Here is an 18155-nt window from a genome sequence, read left to right as displayed (position 1 = left end):
ATACTATACACTATTTGAGCAATTATTATATCTGGTATAAACTGCTATTAGATGAGCACATACAGAAACTGATTTGAATCAACACATTAAATAGATAATTCTTACTGACTGTTATCTACTTCTTCATTCAATTACCTTATTTTGCTAACTGTTTCTCCTGTACCCCAGCTACACTTTACCTCAATAGGTGTAACTGCTTACCCTGCAAAACACTCACACCCAGACCTCTTTCACAGTCCTTCCTCCTCACAGAAAAACATTGCCTCCCCTGCTTCAGACAGTTACTCTCACAATGTAATTTTGTTATAAATTTTATAAGGTCTTCATCATCGCAGAAACCTGGCTACCCCTTTCTTGCTCAAATCAGACTAAATGACAAATCATTTCTCTTAAGACATCTCAGAGCTTACCCTTCCTCTCTGAGCTGCAGAAGAAACACACATCTGTCATTCAGCTTCTCTTCATCAACATGCAAGCTCTCTCTCCATAAGCACTGCCAGAAGATCATCCTGGCTTGGCATTAGTTCCACACCACCTCCATCTTTGCACCCTCTCTTTCCTTTCCCTTCAGCACCACAGCTACTTTGTTTGCTTTGTCTTTTCCTTCAGTGCTTTGGAAAACGTTGTCCCTCCTTATCACAATCTCCTGTCCAGTTACAATCCAGCCATCGTGCTCTATGCATGACTCAACACTTTTCTCTGTCATTTCTCCCAGATTCATCTCCAGGTGGCCCCTTCGCATCTCAAATTATCTTTCTGACTTGATCCATTCTCCCACCCATCCTCAGCATACCAAATCTAGAATTCAAATGTCCTCTCTGAAGGGTGTTTGTAGGACATATAATAGAGCTTTGAACAACACAAGACACTAATAAACAGAACGAAAGAAAGAAAAGAAACTGCAGAAGGGCAGCTCAGAGAAGCCATGTCAAAGGCCTAGACCAGAAGGATGTCTTTGTCCTGCTGCTGGCTCTATTTCCACTAGAGACAGCAGAACCCGTTACTTTAAGTTAGATGTTAAAGTGGCAGGTATTTTATAAGAATGATGGTTCGATTCTAGGAGGAAGGTAGGAAATTGTCTACTTTGTACCTATCCAAGTGGAGCTGAAAGTCCAGGGAAGCTGAAATAAATTAATTTGATCCTTCCAGCTAGCACATACGACTCCCACCTATTATCATATCATCTCAAAGTTTTATCACATCAGCAGCCTTCAGACTCAGTCCAGAAAGTTCCTGGCTCATCATTACAGACATAAAGAGACACAAAGCCTTAAATGTACTAATGCCTTAACAAGAGAAAGGCCATGCTAAAGCATTACATTATTATTCTTTTATACATATAACGCTGCCTAACACTAAATGCACTTGCAGCTGTACTGAAACATGGCAGTGTTCTCCAGTCAGCTGATAATGTATTAGAAACACCTGGGCAGATGTCTGAGCAGTAAACGCATCCGCCCTACCAATGACTTAAGGGGATATCGTGACAGTTTCCAAATGTTGAGTAGAGGGGAAACACGAGATAGACTTCTAAAGCACATCAATTGCCTAGTGCCAGGATGTGTTCCTTCCCCTCTTTTTGCACCCCAAGCTACATCTCTGCTGTGTTTTCAAAATCCAGCACTGCTCCTTTCATGCCCTAGATGGACTATATGCATTTCCTCAATCAGGGAACATCATGGTTATCCCATTACAAACATGTAGCCCAGCAAGTAGGTGTTCCTCAGGTGTTTCCTGTCTACTGTAAGCAAATCATACCCAGAACATACACAAAAGGGAATGTTTGAACATTCCCTTCAAACATTCCCACCATGACCACAACCTTCCCCACCTCTCAGGAAGGCAGCCAGTATGCTCTGCTCGGGATATTCAGCATCCAGCAGTCCCCACAGACACAGAAAAAACACCACACAGGCCAAATCTCAGGCAACGCAGAATGATGCAATGCTACTACTGTCCTTGGTGGAACCAAGCTGTTTATATCAGCTAAGGATCTGTCCACAAGTCTTGCAGTAAAGCAACAAGATATGCAAAGCAATGTATGTACAAGGTATAAAAGCCTTGTAACTACACAGGTACTTTGGAAACACCCCTGGCTTCTTCACACCCAAATCTGGCACATAAGCCTATGTCTGGTTTAGCACTCGTTTACACGACCCTACTGATTGTCATGCATGGAGTGTGAGACATGGTTTGCTGGCTCCCATCTCACGCTCCTCTCACTGCATCTGGGTCTCACACATCTTCAGCTCCTCACACAGCTGGTCAGGGAGCTGGGAGCTGCCAACCAGCTGCGCCTACTGGACGGGAGCCTGGAGAGAGGAAGAGTGCGGTGCTGCGCTCAGGGCCACGAGTCTGTCACCTGCTCCACACGTAGGTGAGTGTGAAGGGCAGAGTTACCTCTGCCACAAAACCTAGAATGTAACATACCTCACGTGGAAGGACCCAAGTAACTCCAGAAAGCTGCCTGTAGTGATACATGTTAGAATCAGGACTTGGACACGTGTACTGCATGTGGGACATGTGTAAAGCAGGCCTGACACTATGAAAAATTTTCTTTGAAGAGCTGAAAGAAAAGAGGAAAAAAGAGACGGGGAAAGAGAGAGGGATCCTGGATATGTGCAATTAAACAGTTGTTTTGTTGTTGTTTTTAAAGTATCAATCTTGGACTGAAGAACTGTGCTGGACATAAAGGAACATCTGTGCATAACCAGACAGACTGTGATACTAGGGAGAGTTTTTGCCTCCCAAGCCTCAGCCTCCTAATAGCTGCGGAAACGTTAAACCACCCAGTACTTCTGCCACGATTATAATAGAAGACAAGTGCATCTGAATGCACGAAAAATGTTAATCTGACAACTACAAACTAATCCAAGAGAAAGGAAAGTTTTGTGGCCTGGCCCCCAACAGCCAGGAAAGCAATCTGCTGCCTCAAAGCGCTGCCCATTTCTGCCTTTGGAGACAGTGCCTTACACTCACAGAGCGATGCTAAGCCTTCTTCCTGGATAGGAGCCTCCCATCATGAAAAATCCAACTTAGTCTCATATTTTGTATTTTCTTCTAGCCTTCACCGGCACATTCTCATCAAGTGAAAGAAAAGAAGAGCAATAATTGGGGTGGGGAGTCTCTACTGGGCCAAGGCCACCAAGTCGGAGCAGTCAGTTTGCTGAAGTCAGAGCTCATTACATGCAAATAAATTAAAAAAAAAAAAAGAAAAAAGAAAAAAGAAAAAAAGACCTCTTGCAGATCTTGATTGCATTTGGCACTACACAACCTTCCGGACTGATTAGGTACAGTCATTCATTAAAGGAAAGCACAGAAGGGATGGGCACAGGGAATAAAAGAGCCTCATCTTACAGGAAAAATGACACAAAGGCACTTTGAAAATATGGCTGCAGAGAAAATTGCAATGGTTAAAACTCAAAGCCACAGGCCTGCCAGAGGTGCAGTCTTAAACTACGATTTACATGTAACACAAGCGACACAAATTAAATCTCTGTATTAAAAAAGAATCAAGGAAGAAGATAGAGTGACTCAGAAGATTGATAAAGTGAAACCAAAATACTCAAACCTTGGCAACAAGCCTGAATTTAAATGTGATTAAATACTGTGATCAATATACAACACGTGTTTGGGGTTTGAAGGGAGGGCTTATGGATGTATTTCTAAGCCACAAACTTTCAGTGAGAAACAAGGGACTAAATAAGCTTCAGAAATGAAGGATACTTTTCTGGAAAGGTGGTGCTACACGGCAGGCACCCAGAGACATAAGAGGCAACTCCATGTGTATTTCCCTCAGCTTCCCTGGAAGGCTGCTGGGGAACAACAGAGAACTTTGTTCTCCAGGCCTGTCAACAAGCACAGAGAAAGGCAGCTGATGTCCTCTTCTGCCTACATACACAGACTAATGTCTAAGGCAGTCTATATTCACAATAGAGGCAATTCTTTTACTGTTTACCCAATAAATACTCTTGCAGGTTGCAGAGCCAAAGGGGCCTCACGAACACTGCCACAGCTAGGACTTGGCAAGCTTGAGTGGGGCTGGTGATATATGGGAGTACTTATTCGATGTGGTGAAGCCTAGTTTTCATGTGAGGTTTATGTTGTATCCATTACATTAAATGGCCTGCAAGGGAGAGCTAAGCAAGAAGGAAAGTTGCTACTTCCAAGTCAGCTGTTTGCAGTGGGAATTGCTACTACAGTTACTTCGACTTGGATCTCATCTCCCTGTGGCTCTTGATGAAGGTGTGTTATCCAGTATGTGTCACACTGATGCCTTGCTCAGAAATTGTTTTGCTTTCTCTGATGAAGTAAGTTAATGAATTCTCAGATCATCCCATGCATTTTTGATTTTTAGTGGTCTCACTGATCAGGACCACATAGCAATTCAGTGCGTGTCTTCTCTATGACAACGAAAGCTGGGGTTTCTCAGTAAGGCCAGAAAACAAGATCTGTTCACAGAGAGAGAGGGAGGGAGGGATGGAGGAAGGCAGAGAAGAGAGTGCGTTGCCTCACAGGAGTAGCAACCTACCTCATTTGGCAAGTAAGGAATGCTGGGGCCCTATATGGAGCTGTCATTTCAATCAACAAGAAGAACCATAAAGGGAGAACAAGACAAATGCTGGGTAATTCTGAAGTTTTCAAATACAGAGAGTTCAAAATATGTATGCTGCTCGTTACCTGTAACTAATGTAACTTAGTGGGTACTGTTAGCAGCATAAGGTGGGCAAAGCTGGGGAGCTTTGTAAATAGTAAAGTGGGTAAAGAGCTTTTGTGAATCTATAAAGTCAACACAACCTCTTATTTAGGGGCTCTGGGGGGAGAAAAGAAAACAAACAAACAAACACAACAATTGAGGTTTAAATGCAATGTAAGAGAAACGAACCATGATAGGAGAATCCAGTCAATGGCATACCTGAGCTAAATACCAGAATGCTCCAATGACTGAGGGGATAAAAGCCAATATTTCTCAAATTTTAGTGTAAGAATCTAGTATGGTACAGGTAACTCAGATAAGGATCTTATCATCCAAGGTTGCAGATTGCAGTAGTTTGATCAACGTTGAAAATGACAGCTTAAAATGACAACTCCACTGCTCTCCTAAAAGAGACAATGTTGAATTCCACCTTCTCAAACACCAAGACCACTTCAAGAGAGACGCTAACAATGGAAAAAGAGAAAAACATCAAAAGCACAAACACTTAACACTGCTCTTTCCTCCGTGCTAGCATTCTTTACGTTTTCCTTCTTTCCCTGAATTTCCAGCATCTACATTACCCTTCTTAGTATGGTCTGAGTTCACATTTGGGATGCAGTTGCTGGTGTAAGAGAGATATAGATGGCAACATCTTCACTGTCAAGCAACCCACCATCTTAACAAACAAGGAGTCCTGGACTTGTAATATTGAACAAAAGGAATCAGAATCCACTGTGGCGAGAACACCACTGCTAACAAATTTGAACATGGAGTCAGAGAAGCATTTTCATGAAAAATGATTTTCCCTTGCCTTGCAATGGTTCTTCCAGATTATTCTGCAGTTCCTGTGCAGTCAATAAATCTGTGCAAGGAAAAACACGTGTTTAGCACAGCCATTTTTGCCAGCAGGCACAAAACCAGCTTGGCACTTGCTGAATAGACCACCAACTGCAGCAGCACTTTAGTACATGGTAGTACACACAGTGCCAGCTGAGAAAAGACTGAAGGAAAAAGGAGAAGTGATGCTGACTAGAACAACCTTGACAGTCAGGAAGGGCCATTTTTACAATGTATGAGGTACAGGGCCACTCCACATACCCTTCGAACTGTGTAGAGCTTCTCTTCTTTGCCTGTTCATTGAAGAAGAGATGCTAAAGCCAGATGTTTTCCCCTCTTTTAGTTGGGAGCATGAAAGTGGGGCAAAGCTTGTGGTTACAAGCAATTGTTTGCTTTGTTTCTTATGCTTTTAGACATGTGCAGCAACACAAATGCTTGAGATCTGTCCTAGAACTGTTCTTCTGGTTGAGCAGCATCGAGAGTAGACATTTCAGCTGAGATCAGCATCAGCTTGTCATTAGACAACCACTGCCTCGGAAAGAGTCCAGTTAGGGCAGCTGTCATTCCTTGGCTGGGTGCACCCCCCAAAAGAGAGCAGCCCACACATGTAAACCTGCCTCAGTTCGGAGTCTCCACCAGCAGGTTTACAAGCTCTGGAGGTGTTTGTGATCCCAATCCAAATAAAGGATCCCAACACGTTCCTAATTCCTCAGTCTCCTCTTGCACAATGTACTTCTCCAACTGCATTTTTATGATACCAGTTGAAAGACCACAAGACAAAAGAAGTACCTCAAAGTGTCAATTTTCCTCAAAAAAGGAGGTGGAAATGTACTGAATATTTACTGGACTGGAAAACCCATCACAGGGAAGGCTTTTCTAGTACAGCTAGGCTTAGCTCCTCTTGTCATTAACTCTTGTATAGGACAATGCCCCAGATTTTAACTGCAACAAGGGGAAAATAGGGCTTTTAAAAATTCATTCAAGCACACCAATATGTTTCATTATACCCTTTGTAGAGCAGATGGCAAGATGAGGATTTACCCTCTGGGCCTGCTTCAGGGAGCAAACGCAAATGCTTCTCTCACTACAGATCTCAGCTGATGTTGGTGTCATCATTTCACTTGGGGATTTGGGTCAAAAGGCTTTACACTCAAATCTCTTTTTTATATAGTACAAGTGCACCCAGACTAGACCCTAACGGATAAGCAGCGGGGAGGCTGGTATGCAGCACAGAGCCCTCTCAGGCACTTCCAGGTCGCTGACTTACACTGGCACATTTACAGACTGAATCTTTCTAATCCAATTAAAATCTCATCTTAGCTGTCAATACAAATGTAGCCTGTTTTATTTTAGTGTCTTGTGGAACATGCATTAATCTGGACCTGTGGACAAACCAGCGCTTCTGGGCAAATTCTGCATTCTGCCAGCCCAGTTTCTCTCCTAGGTTCTCCCACTCATAAAGCTCTTGCTGATCTCACGTTACCTGCCTGCACAGGAACTCCTACAGACACACAGAGCCATCCTACCTGACTGCTTTATAAAAATGTGATATGCTTCATTAACCTTCTGAAAAGTTGCACTTTTCTCTCCCAGCTCACTTCTCATGCAATGATGAGTAGGGTACTATCATTAAATACAAGTACATGAATTTCATCCGTTTTTATTTCAGTGGCGTCATTTATTTGAAATATATATGCCAGTTACAGGCTGTCAGCACATTTGAGCAGTTATAGCATACACTAAAAACTCACAAACTCCTGGGCCAAATTTTTTTGCAGATCATCATGTATACTTGTCATTAAGTTTTGCACCAAAAACATTATAAATCTTGCTGTTTAATAGACTTCCACAGGACAGCTGCAAGTTATTTTGCCACAAGCACATAGAAGAGAAATATTTGCTACAAAGCAAAAAGCTAAAAGCACCCTAAATATCACCACAAACTCAAACCCCTCATAGAACCTGATACCCTTCTCAGTAAGCAAAAGCCCAGCAGCAAATACAAACAGGTCTTTCACTAGGACCTGAAGGTGACAAGTTCAAGTCAGGGCAAGCCAAGATCAGCAGCAAAGCACCTCCGCTGGTGACATCTTCAGGAAAGCTAGACTGAATGCTTCAATGGCACTGGATAGGGGTGAACTTTCATAGAGCTATTAAAGCCCTCCATGTGAAAACCAATTCTTAAGCAGCATCAGAAATAAATAGCAGAGCAGATTACAGATTACGCTCTTACTCAGGACAGATACCTGTCACCACGCACGATTCTGTCAGTCAGCTGCACTTTCCAAGAGGAATTCAAGCAGCCTCACTACCTTGCTACCTTGCAGAGGTAGCAAACTGACTCAAATACAGACCCATTCTTTGTGAACCACCCTCGAAAGAAGAGATTCCCCATCTGCTGGTTAGTCAGTAGCAAGGAGATGCCTTCTGTTCATGCCCTGTTCCTCCTGAAACAACTGTACATCCTACCATCCCACACCCTGCCACTGAACATTGCAGATGCTAAACATTTTCATAGCTTCTAGGGATGACAGAAAGAGATCACAGAAAATAAATTCATACCAATTTACTATGTACACAGAAAGCAGCTTTGACCAAGGAAATGCTTTAAGCTCACATTACTAGAGGGTGGGAAATATACTGGCAAGGGCCTTTCTATGGCTGCACCCTGGGCATCTGTTTTTTCTGCATTCTTCCCTGGGCATCTGTTTTTACCCAGCATTTGAAATAGTAGCCCAGGCTAAGTGAGCAGACCATTGATCTGGCAAACTATAGCTGTCCATATTTTTGATCTGACATACTATAGTTGTCCATATGTTCACCTCCACCTGCATACTTGAATTATATAGCCATTTTTATTGCTACAGCACTTTGAAGCCATGCTCATACAAAAAATAAATAATATTTTTTAAAAATTACTAGGCTGATGTTATGTAATATAGAAAGATTTTTGGCAAACTCCCCCATTCTGAGATCCAATATGCTCTGTGCTATTTCTCAGTAGCACAACTCAGGCATAGATTACAGGTACCTCACTTTACATAACCCCCAAGCTCAGAGTGATGATGAGACAGCTGATTAGCTGCATCAAACGGTCATCACCTTACCGATGGAGATTCCAAAACAGCACAGTCCTACGACCTCTGCAGCGGTTCGCACAAATGCTGAACAAGAGGGCAAAGACAGCAAGGCTCTTTGATGCCAGGCATGAATAGCAACTGACTGTTACCGGTAATCCACAACAACATTTACCATAGAAGCAAACAACAAAGTTCACCTGAAATAACTGCTTCTTTTCTTGTTTACATCTGCTGCTGCAATAGCAATAGTTCATGGATCAAAGGCAACTGGCCGATGAAACATAATTAGCATGGTCACTTGATTGTTATGCCTCATCAATAAAACAGTATAGTCCTTATTGACTGTCAGGGATCTGTTCTCTAAAGAATTTACAAGGTTTCTTCCAATACACTCAGTCCTACACCTGGAAAAAGTCCTGTCAGAATAAATCACCATATTTAAGCATTTTGTTATATTTTGTTATATTTTTTGTATAATTCATCCACCCTCTAAAATATAACAATCTGCCAGCAGAAACTTACCACAAGTTCAGAGAACCTGGCATTGAGCTCCTCTGCTGGTGGTATTGGGACAGAAAACTCGAGGAACTGAAGGGGGTTGTTGTCCTTGAGATTGATTTCAGGGAGGTCACTACCTCCAAAACAACAAAGAAACCCCAACGCATGACGATTCCTCTTCCGGGGGGCCATGATCATCGTGTATGATGCTATCTTCTGATCATGTTCTGCAGGGAAAAAAAAAAAAAAGGAGGGGAACAAAAGATGAGCAAGAATCCACCAGATTTGTACAGCTCTCTGCAACTACAATGGTCATCATTGGTGTAATAGCTGGGACAGAAGGATTTGAGACAAAAAAGGGCAAAATAAACATTCAAGCTAGACAAGGTAGTTAGCTTTAATATAGAAATACAGAATCACTTAGGTTAGAAAAGACCTCCAAAATCATCAAAAGTCCAACCATTAACAAGTTTTTGAATGGCAATGCAGAATCACTTCTCCCAAAGTTTCTCAAAAGGTTTTACTAACTCAGCATGTGATCTTCCAGCAGACATATTTATCAGTAAAGCTCACCGGCCAGGGTTGAATGCTATCATTAGATTCCAGTTTTGGACTTTTGCTCACTGCTAGAGTAAAGGAACTAATGTATGTACTGGAGTATTTACCAAAAGGAATGGGAGAATCCTCCAAAGACATGCCATTTGATCAAAAACCAACAACAAATATCAACAATGAAACAACAGAAGTCATTTTTTCACCACTCTGAAGGCAGACTGGCAAACACACACTTATCCCTTTATGGCCATGACTATTGCAGTAGGACCATTTTGTCTATCACGTTTTCAAACACACGTAACCAGTTTGGGCTGCTTTATATATCCAGGGGAGAAATTGCACAGTGCTAATTCACGCTTTCAGATTTACATTTGAGCTGCCAGATCCAATCTTGACAGGACCCAGGCTTGAGGGGTTTTGGTATCAGGAGCATAAAGGGAGGCAAAAGGAGGCCTGAAGCTGGATTTGGAAAGTGACTGATTTCACCACACAACACCGTCTGTGAACAGCCCATCCAAACAGGAAGCCTCCTGCCAGCAGTTTGAAAGGAGGGATCTGTGCAGTCCACAGAGAGCTGCATATTTTGCCCTTTTAAGGGACTTGTTGTTTGACAGCTCAGGGGCTTATTTGTGTTATATTCTTTAAGGACTTCACTTTTTCACTTAATCTGCAGAATAAGCCATATCCTTAGAGAGTAAATAATTAAAGCCTGTTGCGAAGCCCGGCTCCCTGGGCACAAGGCGGAGGAGCAGCGAGGGAGGTGGCAGGTGAATGGAGCCGCGGGATGCTGGATGCTGGATGCTGTAAGTGCAGCAACACAGCTGAGCTTTGTCATCGGAGCAGCTGCTGCCCTAACCTGCCCCACAATGCTTTGGCCTGTTCACTTGCCAGAACAAGGCTGCTTTGAGCTCTCAGAGAGACTAAGTGGCTGTGCTAGGAAAAGCACCTTTAGGTCAGCAGTTGCATAGTGGGACTTAACATACTGCATTCAGCCAGATGCTCTCCAGGGAAAGTTTGTGTAGAAATCTGAGCACACTTGCTTAAGAATAAAAAAAAGAAAAACAAGCAAACAAAAAAATAACCCCAAACCCCCAGCCTTGATGCACTATGCACTTGGAAGTAACCAGAAGGTTTCTTTGTGCTGGAACAAACTTACCTAGCACCTCCTTTTTTACAGCGGGGACACCAACTCTCATGCAGCCTGAGCTGGTATCAGGCCCTGTGCATGCCCGTTTTCCTTTGCTCTCCGTGCCAGCTTTGCAATGTCTCAGCAGGACTCAACAAAGCAGCGTGATGCCAGCTTCACCAGCACATTGATAGAATCATTGGGTTTCAAGAGAGGCCAAAGGCCAGCTTAACCCCAGAGCCTGGCCTTTTTACACTGATGTCACAAAAAGCAAAATGTCCTTAGTTCTAGCATAGTGATGTACACAACTTAATTTCCTCTCAGTGGGGTAGATTAAAAACCTGAGTTCTTAGAAGATTTCACAAGAGAACTTCAGAAGAAGTTGATCTTGTTCACTGCAGATCATCTCCTCAGGGAATTATCTGAGTGCAATGTCCTTTATGGTAGTCTGGCCATGGATGAGGCCAGAACCCATTATTTTGATATACCATCAGTTTGGAAGGAACTCATACCAATGAGTCAAGCCTGATTTACATCCAGTATAACTACATTTCCATCAATTTAGTTGCAAGTAAATTCTGATCTACTGTTGAGATACTTCCTCACCAACCACCAAAGGACCAGAATCCTCTGGGAGCACAAAGAGTGAATCCTCCTTGGGAAAACTGGCTTAGAGATTGAAGCAATAGGACCATCATATCTTCCTTTATGAGCTCAGGTCAAGATTTTGGTAAGCACCTCTCCAAAAGAGGCACCTTACCAGTAAATAAGTACTACAGAGAAGGCCATGAAGGTCAGCATTTTCTGTGGGTTAAGTACTGCCCTGGTCAGGGCACCACAGGACACCTTGAACTGGCATTTTATCATTCAGCTTTCATCTTAAGCAGGCTCACCAGAGATGAGCAGTCATTCTCTAGGCTTTCTTCATCCATAATACTGAAAAATAAACAGGCTTGCTCCTGCAGTGCCTTTATGAAATTGGCACCTGTTCCTTAGGATCCAAACTTAAGCAGTCAACAAAGCTACTCTGCTTTGATTACTTTGCAAAAGCACACAGAGCTCACACAAGGAGAAGCCTTGTAGTGCGTCGCTTTCACAGAACATCATTCCATTGCACAACCCATACTCTGGCATTTTCCAGGTCCATCTCACATGCAGGAAATTAATACTGACACGGAGGGGTTACATGGCCCTTCTGTATTGCTACAACACTGTAATTCTAGAGAGGTGAAGTGCATAGATGGATTTAAAAAACAACAACAAAAAAAAAAAATGAAAGAGAGAGAGAGAACTGCTAGAAAGGAATCCAGCATAGCTAATTTAGAATTGAATCACTGACTGACTGACTGAATAAATTAATATATATTTCTAGGTGGGAGCACTGTCTTTCTAAAGATGAAGGCTGCCAACCACAGGATGCAGAGAAGCATTTACTTAAGTAACTGGTTATGCTATTCAATATTAAGAAATGTTTATTGTATTTATGTCTTATCTTATTTAACATACATCTCCTTGTTTTTTGTGAGTATGGTTTTGAACAAAATAAACATTTTCCAGTACCCTCCAAATCTTTTTTTTTTTTCTTCTTTTCTTTCTCTTTGTCTTTTATTTTTAAAGAATCAAGTCTGGGGGGAAAAAGAGATGTTTCCAAGGGATAAAGGGAAAAAGAAAGAAGAAAGGAAAAAGAAGGATGAAGCAAACATCTTTCATTTTTCAGGGTGGTAACCAATAACAAAGCTCTCATAAAAATTCTTTTAAAAGCTCACAAAAATAACAGAAGTTTATATTTTTATTTTCCTAAAGAAAGATCTATTACCTTTCAACTTCTTACAAGCAAGGCAATTGTAGAAATGAAACAAACGTGCAATTATCCATTTCTAAACACCTCCTGTGAGAATCAATGAGAAATCTCTCTCTGGAGGGAATCCCACTGTTCAACATAACTCCCTTCCCAAGCTCTTCTCGGTTGCATTATCTTGCCCTTTTGCACAACCTGAAGAACTTGCTGTCATTTCAACAGCTAACCGCACATCCTCGCCTCGTAGCAAGCCCCCTCGTGCTTCCCAGCCCCATCTGTGGTTCGGCTCAGGTCAGGAGTCACTGTCTGGAACTTTGCCCAAGGTCTAATTATAACAGCGTCCTCTTCCCCTGACAGAGCGTACGTGTTCATTTCTAAACCATTTGGCCCAGTGACCAAACATAATTAAGCTAATGCTATTTTTTTTAAAGTCTTATCAGAACTTTTAGCCACATGGGATGGGATCCCTGCTGACTGCACACAAGGCTCCCCTTTCAATTGCAGATTCTTAATTGTTTCTCCAGTCTCACTCATGTCTTCATTCTCTCTCAGAAATTACATTTTTCATGCAAAAATATCCTAACTGGGCAGTGTTCCACAAAGAGCAAGACACCTGAAAATGCTGTGCCAGCAGCAGTGCTGTGTAAGAGAGCTGAGCATCATACTTTTTACCTCACGGCCCTCTCCTTCACCATAGCAAACAGCCAGGGCATAACCATAACCAAAACAGAGAAACTGACTTTCGTACCCACCATCTTTTGGAAAACGGAAGAAAGAGAGAGAACTCTGGGTTGACTAGAGAGAACTCTGGGTTGACTAAACACACACACAGCTCAAAAAAACAGTTTGCAACATAAGGAAGCATTAATGGAAACCACTGATGCACTGTCTTCCAGAGCTGAATCCCTACTGATCATCACCAGATGCAAAATGTCAGTGGGTGCAACCTAGGCTCTCATCCACATGGGAAGCATGGGACAGCATGATGCAGAATCACTGTCTCCACTGGTTTATTGTAACAGGTGAAGAAATAAAGTGAGCCATTTCCATTTCCCTGGTAGATCTCTATTTCTACAGCAGGATGGAATGCACAAATTTGATGCAATGCTGCAGAAATAGAAAGAAACCTGAATCTGGACAGACTTGGAGCAGAAACCAATACCACCACCCCAAATCCAAGTTACATTTCTACATTATTCAACTATTTAATAAACCATCAGAACTTCGTGGTATTATAATAGCTACCTTCATCTTCACTTACGGGATTGTGAAACCAAGAAAATAAGCACTATGCTGAAAATCATCAAAATGTACATACCGAGTAAAGCTTAACAGTTCCGTTCTCCTAATCCTATACTCAATTCCCTGGACCACATTGCTTCTCCAGTACACAGATGGCGAAACTATGGGCTTCATGGCATGTTCCAATTACCATGTGCATGTTCCACACATGTCACATGTAACGTGACAGATGTCATGTGTAATATGAGGCATTTGTATCATAGGGGGTGATGGAGGGAGTGTGCAAGCAATCCATTTGTTCCATCTGCAGTTAACTCAGCTCCTTTGATTTGGTTTTGTCACCACAGTTATGAGTCCTGGCCGCTAGGGCACAAAACAGAAGCAAAATAACCAACTACTTAAACTACTTAAAACCCACTCAGTTAAAGTCTTTCTTTCAGGAAGGAGGGCAGTCCTTCCTGAGGAGCACACCTACCTACTGTGTCGAACAGGAAGGCACATGACCTGAGCAAACAGATCAATGGATCACAGGAAAGAAAACCCTGGAAAGCATGAGGGGCCACAGCCACGTACGTAGGCCTTGTGGGCCACGACCCATGCTCAATGACACCTTCAGAGGGGAGAGCTCAGCTTGCCACACACGGCAGGTTTTGAGGCCAGCTCATGGATGTCCCCACAAACACCACATCGAAACGAGAGGACAGATCTCAAGGTGGAGTAAGGACCTTGCGAGCCAGCCCCGGCACTCTGCTCCACCCAAGCTCAGCCTCCTGCCAGCCTACTTCATGGCATAAGCTCCCAGGCTGTCTCTCACCGTTTTTCTGGCCCCATCAAAAGTGAGATAACTCGGAATTTCAAAATATCCCACATACCTACAGATTGTGTCCTGCTATATACATAGCATTATATATTATAAATACTAAACAGAATGTAATTTTCAGTTTTTCGGTATTTTTTTTTCTAGGTAATATGGCCTAGGATGAGAGAAAACGCAAGCACTATTTGAAGACTGTCAGGTATAACTATAACCAGAAACCTACTTAGTGCAACATGTCTGTCAAAAATCTGTTTATTTTTAATTCTTTAATGATGCTCGCTATGCACTGGATGACTAATGACCACTAACGTTAGTCTGTTAATGCCCACAAATCCAGTAGTGTTTTACCTTTCACCTGACACCAGCTGACCAACACAAAAATGCTACCAAGAACCCTCTTTCTCTTGTCAAAGGCTAACTTGCACCTCTTTCGCTGTGTTCATTTGGGAATGGCCAAGGAACAAAACAAGCAAACAAAATAACACAGAAATACCAGCACGTTCTTCATGTCCCTCCCAACCCACTGATTTACCTTTATAGAAAACCAGTTTCAAAAGAACAATGAAATCAAGATTCAAAACCCAAAGCAAAGAAAGCAATGAAGTAGTTAGTCAACATCATAAATCCTCCTAGTGTTTGTTATGTCTTTACACATTTTTCCACCTTTTAATCAAGTACAGATCAGTAATCCTCTACATCTGTCTGAGGTGACTGACCAACCCATTCCTCCTTTTACCTGCCAAGAAATTACTTTATTTTCACAAATTTACTAGTTTATTATAACTCTGACTCCATCCAATTTGAAGGGTCAAAACTAATCTGTCCTCTTAGACACCAAAAGCAAAAATCCTATCTATTATTTAGATGCAAGTAAATCTGTAACTGTGTATCTGTGAATGGCGATGTGACCTTTGCATATTAAACTGCAGACAAAATAACTAAAATTAACAACCTAAGTGTTTATCTAGTACACATACATCCTTCATCACCACAGTGTCTAAGCATACAGAATATTTGGTCAAGAGGGGAGGCAGAGATGTCTGACTAAACAGCAAGTTTGGAGGCTGAAATACATTTTCCTTAGTGCTTAATATACCATAGGTTCCCTCCCTAATTCATCAATTTCTTGCATAGGCAAGCTTGCCAACACCTCACCCTCAGCAGGCCCAACCTTTCTGCTATTTTTAGGTGATGAATCCAATGGGATTGCACACCCCCAGATATAAGCAACCTTTCTGTTTGAATGCAGGATTCTAGAGCCCACTGTCTTTCTTTCCTTGCCCCCTCTCTGTCACTACTTCCAAGTCTTTTAGTAGTGAAGCACTACAGTTTCAGTAACATCTGCAGATGCCCTCCACTTCCTTCTAGGAAAGGCTGGATTGTTACCAAGACTAGATTTCCTAATTTTCCCTTCTCAGCAGGAACCAAATTTGTTCTGTTTGTGTATATCACTAAATATTGTCCCATTGCCTTCTATGGAAGAAAAAAAAAAAAAAAAAAAAGGTTCTCTATCAGCCAAGGAAGAACACTTTTCAGTTCTAGCCTTAGTTCTCCCACTCTTTTCTATCAGCTTAGTTTTTGTTCTCTACTTCTTTCCATACCCTTGCTTTCTTTCATGACAACTCTTAGACGGCTTCTAGTACACACTTCATACACCTCAAACTGCAAAAATCCTCTTTTTTTAAGCAAGTATTAAAGAAAAATAAAAAAATAAATGAAAAAGAAAAAAAAAAAAAAAGAGAGAGAGAAAGCCACTGCATGACACATGCTGTAAAGATTGCACTACACTCTGTTTTACGCTTGCTGTATTATACCCTGTCACCCTAGCCAAGGCCGCAGGTAGGGTCTTAGTTACATACTTAACTCAAATCAACTATTGTATAGTGCTAAGTAGATTTTTGGTACTCTACAAATAACAATAAAACCAGTTGGTTTGCAGAATGTAATCACTCAGCTGGAATCTGTTTGGGACACCCCAGTAGTGACGCAGTTGTAGGGGCAGCACATAGCAGTGTCTGCAAATCCAGTGTGAATAAATTTATGTTTTATGAAATAAATGAATTTATATGATGGTTTCCCCTGCCACAGCATTAACTTCACTAGATGGGTTGGTTTGTATGTCATTGTTCTTCTCCAAATCACTGTGATTGTAAGAGCCTGTGGGAAATAAACTACATAAAAGCAAACATGGGAAAAAAATCCCACAAACCCCACAGATGACACCCCCGGATGCAATCATAACCAAGGAGAAGACCATCCAGCAGGAAGAATTTGCAAACGCACTCTGCAATACCCAGATTTTATTCTTGAAAACAATCACATGATAAAAATATTGGTTTTAGGACTTCCCAGGAATATACTGTAATCTTAGGGCCATGAAATTCAGGACAGGACTGTGATCCAAGCTTCATTTATACTACCCAACTGAGCTGGCCTAAACCACCTCTTCTGCAAGCTGTGGATCTAGACAGCACAGCCTGGGTTAGATAGACTCTCCAAATTTATTTTCTCTCTGTTGGTGCTGAGTATGTCAATGACGCAATTTCACAGGAGAGACAATGGACCAGCGCATTGGAATCTGGAGCGAGGTGAACCCTTTATCTAATATAATAAATTCACAGACTGAAAATGAAATATATCATGATGACATCTGTCAAGCAGACATACATGCTGATTGGCAGCACATGGCTCCTACAGTTCCAACACAGAAGACTAATTCCCTCTACCGTAAGATGAAGCAGTATGCCTTTTACAGTCTTAAAATATCAAATGCCTTTAACGCCATTGGTCTGAAACTGGCCCTGATTAGTAATGGCTGTTATTTCTGTCCATAAGACCAGCTCCAGTTAAAGGATATTGACACCCCAGAGCCAAGTTTTTGGTCACCTCAAGAAAGAAGCCAAGGATAGAGTGATCTGGAGAATAAACTCTCTCACTCATCCCTCTATGCCGAAAGATCAGGAATTCTGGTAGGGTAGATTAGTACAAAAACTTGGTCTAGGGACTTGACCTCTCCACAATATGTCTATTGGGAAGAGTGGGATTTAGGCAAAAGGATTACCGGTTCAGAGTTTCTCAGTTGCATTATGTACCACCACCTTCAGAAGAATGAATGAACAAAATCCCATTACTAAGAGCATCCCTGTCTTGTTTGAGTCATTGTAATTTTTCCATTCTGTCATTGCCCAACTATTTCCAGACATGATGTAACTATTTTGCCAGGGGATTTGGGAGTCAAAATGTTGCTGTTGTTGTCGTCGTTATCCTGGGTGCCTGAATTTTCCAGACAAAATAAGCAGCTGAGGGCATTAGAGTGCCTCTGCTGAGAGAGAAATAATCTGTAAGGGCTGCCAGTGTGCTCCAAGAAAAACAAACAAATGGTAAAGGTCCAATTACATCTTCCCAAACTCCAGGTCATTTCCATGTAAAATGTTGTTTTCTTTTTCAGACAATTAGCAGAAGAATGTTTCATCCCTGGTCCGATGTCATCACAAAGTACAAAAATT

The 18155-nt window shown here is 41.9% G+C and overlaps 1 protein-coding gene across 9 annotated transcripts in view; it reads right to left on the bottom strand.

Annotated features, from left to right (window-relative positions):
* Positions 1-18155, bottom strand: part of DAAM2 (dishevelled associated activator of morphogenesis 2) — a 199286-nt gene that overhangs the window by 112359 nt on the left and 68772 nt on the right. For all 9 annotated transcript variants that reach the window (XM_035323266.1, XM_035323270.1, XM_035323267.1 and 6 more), the window contains one exon: positions 9136-9338. In XM_035323266.1, the coding sequence (XP_035179157.1) occupies positions 9136-9338 (203 nt within the window). The remainder of the gene's footprint in view (positions 1-9135; positions 9339-18155) is intronic.

This window comes from Oxyura jamaicensis, chromosome 3, assembly GCF_011077185.1.
Source record: "Oxyura jamaicensis isolate SHBP4307 breed ruddy duck chromosome 3, BPBGC_Ojam_1.0, whole genome shotgun sequence".
Lineage (NCBI taxonomy): Eukaryota > Metazoa > Chordata > Aves > Anseriformes > Anatidae > Oxyura > Oxyura jamaicensis.
The sequence above is the reverse complement of the archived record's forward strand: the minus strand, read 5'-3'. Positions and strand labels throughout refer to the sequence as shown.